General features: G+C 44.8%; 1 protein-coding gene across 1 annotated transcript in view; it reads left to right on the forward strand.

The window, feature by feature from the left end:
- znf827 (zinc finger protein 827) overlaps positions 1–5,917 on the forward strand; it is a 64,110-nt gene extending 58,193 nt beyond the window's left edge. Inside the window, exon 14 of the mRNA XM_070975992.1 lies at positions 1,721–5,917. Coding sequence (XP_070832093.1) covers positions 1,721–2,747 — 1,027 coding nt within the window. The 3' untranslated portion in view covers positions 2,748–5,917. The remainder of the gene's footprint in view (positions 1–1,720) is intronic.
- The last annotated feature ends 338 nt before the right edge of the window (positions 5,918–6,255 follow it).

Consider the following 6,255-nt stretch of genomic DNA (forward strand, 5'->3'; position numbering starts at 1 on the left):
ACCGAGCTTGTGCTGTAGTTTGCATCCCACACAAACACACAAATACACCAAGAAGCACTCCTGCACATGCATCTGCATTTAGTTTTTTAAGCGTCCTTAATAAGGCAGCTATGTTTTGTTATACTGACCGTTTACGTAGCGCTAGTCTCCTCACACGCTTCCCTCTCCATCTCCATCCTCCAGCCCCACAGGAGCCTTTGTTGTACTGTGACACGTTTATGTCCCATTTCAGGCCTGTCGAGCTCACGTTAAGACCATCTGTTGATCTCGACATTCACACCACACTGATGATGCTAGCGGGTTTAAGCTAATCGTAATACATAAATTCACTTTTAGGGCGGCTCGGCTTGATTTCAAAAAAGAAAGAAGCTTCAACATGTTTGTTTAAATGTTTAGGGGGAAAATGCAGATTCATTTCAAGTAACACAAGCCATTTTTTTGTTTTTCAGTTGTTCTCATGTTCCCACTGTGTGCATGTGCAGAACCATTGAGCGTCATTATGATTATCGCCTCATCTTGTCATAAACGAAGATCTGTACTCGACATCTTTGTTTCTGTGCAGCCATCAGTGAAGTTAGGATGTCGTCAACATTGCCAAATGTGTGGAAACGGTAGCATTGCACTAAATGTAAACTAGGAAGCTGCCAACACAGTGACATGGACTTTAAACTTTAGACAAATCCTGAGGATGACAGAACACAAACACACAAGAAGCCCCTCAGAGCTCAAAGATCGCCACGCAGCATCTTCAGTGGCTGCTAGCTGTAGTGTGTGAGTGAATACATCCAACAGTTTGAAATGTTTCTTCTGTCTGGTGTTAATGTCTCTGAAGCCAGATTGATTTCCTTGAGCTAGCAATGAAAAGGGAGCGAAACAGGTTATTTTCCTTTTGTTCAAGGGAGAAAAAAAAGAGCTCTGTTGATATTTTTACAGTTAGATTTATCAAAATCTGCTTCAACTCAACGTCTTTGCTGTACTGTTTCTATCTGCACATGTGGGTTATGTTTTCAGCTCTTCAAGGTTTACACAGGCTCTTAATCTACGTAAACCACGTTGATATTTTCTCCCAAAAGCTGGCAGGATGGAGCCAAACAGGTGCAGGATGAGTTAACGGACCTTCAGGGCAAACGGTTTCAGATAAACTCCTGTTGCCCACATTTTCTGATCGCCGAGGTCCAGATAAAGTTTTTTTTCTAGACTGGCGTGTACACGTGTATGCACCTGAGCAATGTGAAGTGTTTCTAGAATTGCAGGAGTGTGTAGAAAGGGAGAGAGGGCCTTGACCATTTCGAGGTTTTCTGAGGTGATTCTGTTCTGCAGGGTTTGTGAAGCGCTTTGGGGCCCAGAGCAGATGAAAGGTGCTATTTAAATGTAAGTGCCACTCCATTCCTTCATTTCCCTTCATGTCCTACTGCTCCAATCTTTTCTCCTGCCTGTCACCACCCCCCACCCCCACCCTCCTCCTCCTACTCCTCCACCCACACATATACCTGATCACCTCAATTCTCCCACCATTAAACTGCCACACATACCGCCCTGAGCACACAGAACTGTACATGACACACACTTTTCCTTTACCTGTCCTTCTCCTCCTCATCATTTTGTGTTATTAAAATTCAAGGTGTGTTACGTGGTTGTCAATGTACACATCCTCTTAAACCGGCCTTTGCTTTTGTGTGTCATGTCCTCCCCCCCGCTGCCCCTTTGTCGCGCTCCTCAGGTGCCCTTTCTGCATCTACTCCACCAATCGTCCAGCGGCCATGGAGTGCCACCTTAAGACGCACTGTAAGATGGAGTACCGCTGCCGCATCTGTCAGGGACTGTGGCCCGACCAGACCTCACTGGAGGCCCACATGCGCGGGCACCGCCTGGGCAACCACTACAAGTGTGAGCAGTGTGGCTACTTGTCCAAGACGGCCAATAAGCTGATCGAGCATGTGCGTGTGCACACGGGCGAGCGGCCCTTCCACTGCGACCGCTGCTCTTATAGCTGCAAGCGCAAGGACAACCTCAACCTGCACAAGAAGCTGAAGCACGCGCCGCGCCAGACTTTCGGCTGCCAAGAGTGCCCTTTCACCACCACACACCCCTTCGTCTTCAGCCGCCACCTCAAGAAACACCAGAGTGGAGGGGCGGGGGGCCCGGGCGGAGGCCTGGGAGGAGAAGAAGAGGAGGACGATGAGGAGGCAGGAGAAGAGGAGCTGCCGCTCCAGGGAACATCTCCGGGGGGCTCCATGTTGCGGAAGAGCCAGGAGAACTTGCTGTTCGGCGGAGGAGGGGGGAGCAGCGGAGGGAGCGGGAGTAACAGCCCCCTCATGAGTCTAACGGCGTCCCAGGCGCTCCAGTCCGTCGCCCTGTCGCTCACGCTGGGCAAGTCCCACCCACCGGACGCCGCCGGCCCTCTGCACTCCTTGGTCAGCACCAACGGCAACAGCGCCGCCAGATTCCCCAGCGACCCGAGCAGCGGCGGCAGCGCCCCCTCCCTCTTCCTCCCCTCCTCCCGCCATGTGCTCGAGCAGTACAGGAACTGCGACCGGGCGCACCTGATCCCCCTCACCACCCTGTTCACCCACAACAGCCGCTTCACATTCCACTCGCACCTCCACTCCAGATGGCAGCCCGCCACATCTCCTCTCCTCTTCTCCTCCAGCTCGGCGTCCCCCTCCCGCTCTCCACCCTCACCCACCTCCCACAAACACTCCTTCCTGGCCTACCTGGGACTGATGGAGAGGGCCAAGACCGTTTGACCTCGCCCACCTCCTCTCCTCCTCCTCCTCTCCTCGCTCTTTCCCTCACTCCTCGGACGGTGGCGTGAATGACACTTGACCGCCGCAGTGGGAGCAACGTCTTTTCCAATCAGACCAGCAGAATAAGCTGGACCAGACAAACATATTGAAGAAAAGAAAAAAAAACATTTATAAGAGAAAAAGGCTGTACATGCTAAAAATGCATTTATATCAAAAAGCTGCTTTTCTTATCAGTTCTATCGATTGAATTATTACTACTTCAACTACTACTCTATTACCTTTTTTTTCTGTTTTTAAATGTCTGAATGACCTGGACCCAGTTGCATTACCTGAGGAAACTAACGTATCTCAGTTTTATAGATATTTTTCTTTAGTCGTTCGACGAGATAAAAAAGTTGAAAAAGATGAAACAAAACTTGCAAGTGCTATATTTTAGTGCATTTTTTGTCTCTTGCTATTATGCATCGAAATAGCATGCCTGTTTCTGTGTTTCAACTAGCTTTGACGTCATTAGGAAGCTAAATTCGAGATATCCTGAAGTGTTAGCGGTGCAACGTGGACAGAACCAATGAAACGGAATGCTTTTGATTGTGAAAGCAACGCCTCAAACCACGCACTTACTTATTTATCAGTCTTGTACATAGTTTTGTAGCCCCTCCCTTGCCCATCCTTTCGATTTCTGTTGGTTTTTTGTATAATGGTGAAACCATATTATGCGTAGCTGCTGCCTGATATCACCTCTGCCTCAGAATAAATGCCATTCAAAAGGGTTACTAGCTAATTTTAATAGTTTCCTATAAGCTCACACAAGAGAAGATAAGCTGTGATACTGTACATACGGAAAAGACTCAATCTGACCTATCAAGACAGAAACGTTCTACATTTATTACCAATAATTTGAATATAAATGTAAAATGTTGCCGGTGAATTTGCACTCGCAGGTGAAACAACGAGACAAAAATCCTTCTTTCTGAGACCAGGTGGATATCAGCACGGCGTCGTATGCAGAAATATGTATCACGCACCTATACTTAGAAGAGATATATGAGATAACCGTTTCGTGGAGGTGACCGGCTCTGGGTCAGCGAGCTGCCCGCGGCCAAGGTCACCGCAGGCCGATTCAATGGTGCTTTTTGGAGCTTTTTGTAATTTTTGTGTACAAAAAAAAGAAAAAAAACTGTTCCAAAATGACTTGAATGAATGTATTTTTGTTTATGTACATGAAAGTGAAGCGATACGGACGTGTGACCCGGGACGTCTTCTGTGCTGGAAAAGACGGGAAAGTTTGTGTGTTTGGTGGCCTTCTGTGTCTTTTTCTTTTGGTTTTTTTTTTGTCTTTCATTTTTTTTTAATTTTTACTTTTTTACTGAGCCTTTTACATCATAATAAAACATTTTCTACTAACATTCATAGAGAACCCATTGTGAGAAAAAGCTCCTGTAGGTGCAATGATGAAGCAAAGCCATTCGCTTGTACAGCGTTGCGTTCAATGGCACTGGCTTCTGTTAGGCCGGCAGACACGGTACTGCTTTTTGCCCCCACTTCTCCTCCTCCTGTCAACCTTTTGAGTTTTAATTGCACTTAATGTAGTTACACTTCAAGCCAAAAGCACTTAAACCTTTAATTTCCCTTTTTTTTTTTTTTTAAAGTGCAAACTTAGATCCACCAAGTTACCGTAATGTGAAGTGGACAGTATTTGCTGGAAATGACTCAATCAACACCCCTTAGTTTCACATCTAGACATTTCTAGCAGTGCAAAAGGGTCTGCCTCTGTGAAATCGGAGAAAGTAAATGAATACAAATTGCATGAATTAGACAGTAGAGGTCAAGCTCTCCCTGGGAACTAAAGGTCCCAGGCTAAATTGTGATGAGCCAATTTTGCACAGTGCTGCACTTTTTGATTAAGAGAATATGTATTTATCCGTGAAATGCTCAAAAAGAAGTATGTTTGCGACATGGGGCAGCATAGTACAAGCATTTTATTTTGAAAAGCTTTACCCATTATTAATAGCACTTGTGTTTTAAGTGGTCTTCAAGCCAAAATCCCTTATTTGTAAAGGGATTGTTTTTATTTTCCTTGTGTTTTCCTTTTGTCTGTTTTACTGTTTATGATGAATAATTGTCACCTCTTTTTTTTTCTTTTTATTATTTTTTTCTACTTAATTCATGTCAGAGAAATGCTGATTGGACAGAGAACGTGAATCATCAAGACCAAAATGAAACTGGCGGCGAGATGTGATGTTAGGATTGAATCCGTCACGTCCCGCTCTGGAGCGACGCCTCGATTGTCCCCCTTTACTCTGCTGTTTGTTTGTTCCTTTTTGCTCTGTCAGTGTCTGGCATGCTGTGTCTGGAGTGAGAGGAGCATCCCTCCAGCGCGCGCACGCACACACACACACACACACACACACACACACACCTCGTACTATCTGCGTTATCTTTTATACTCTAGTGCCACTTGGTGGAAGGAAACCACCTGAGACTTCTGAGAATGAGTCAAACTAATTGTCAGGGTCCAATAGAAAAAAAAAAAAGATGAAGAGATAAAAAGAGTGTGTCCACTCTTGACACCTTTTAAAAACGTCTGCCTTTTATTACAGCGGAATCATGAATGGCTGCACTTCCTCTTTATGCCCCCCTTAGTTTGAGTGTAATGTTTAAAAGGCGACAGGGCTCAATCCTTTGGGAATCCAGTATTCTGAAGCACTTATTCTGTTTATTTTTGCCCAATGGGAAGCAGCACAGCAACCTTTTTTTTTTTTTAAAGCTTGACTACCTTTCAGCACTTCAGAGTATGCATGACGTCGGCCTCTCTAGTTCTTCAGCACTTAATTGTGTTTAAAACTAACTCCCTCGGTTGCATTTAGTTAGCATCACACTGCACTGTCTACAATCAGTTAGCTTTACGTTTGGCTGTGTTTTACGATTAGGAAAGGCTCAACTATCTTATCTTTTGGCACTCGGTAAAGATTGGTATGTGCTGTACAAAGCTTTTTTTTATTACTCCATTGTTAAGGCTGTACAGGGTTGTGACGATAACTGGTAAATAGATCATTTGTACTTTTTTGGTTTTGTATTTGTTTTCTTTATTTGGCATTATTTTATGTTCAACTTGCCAGATCTAAATGTAACAGGATTTGAAAGTAAAGCTTACATCAGATATTACGTCACTTTGTCTTCTCTGTTCATTCTGTTGATGGTGCTCGTCTCATTTATCCTCCACCTCAAACGGCTTCGCCCGTGCACTTAGTTAAATGTAACTAAAGCTCATTCCTAGCGTTTGTGCCACATAGATTTCAGACAGTGTGCACATTAGTTTAATGTTATCTATGCTGCAAAGTGTATTTGCATGGTGAAAAACTGAAAGGTGACATTTTAGCAAACTGAGCAGGAAGCTCCAATCATGGATGTAATACTGATGCCCTTGGTTGTAGTTTCTAAACTGAAAATCCACAGCAGGGTTTTAGCATCCTGCTCTTCTCTGCTGAATATCTGAAAAGGCAAATTT

This window comes from Chaetodon trifascialis, chromosome 2 (assembly GCF_039877785.1).
Source record: "Chaetodon trifascialis isolate fChaTrf1 chromosome 2, fChaTrf1.hap1, whole genome shotgun sequence".
Classification (NCBI taxonomy): domain Eukaryota; kingdom Metazoa; phylum Chordata; class Actinopteri; order Chaetodontiformes; family Chaetodontidae; genus Chaetodon; species Chaetodon trifascialis.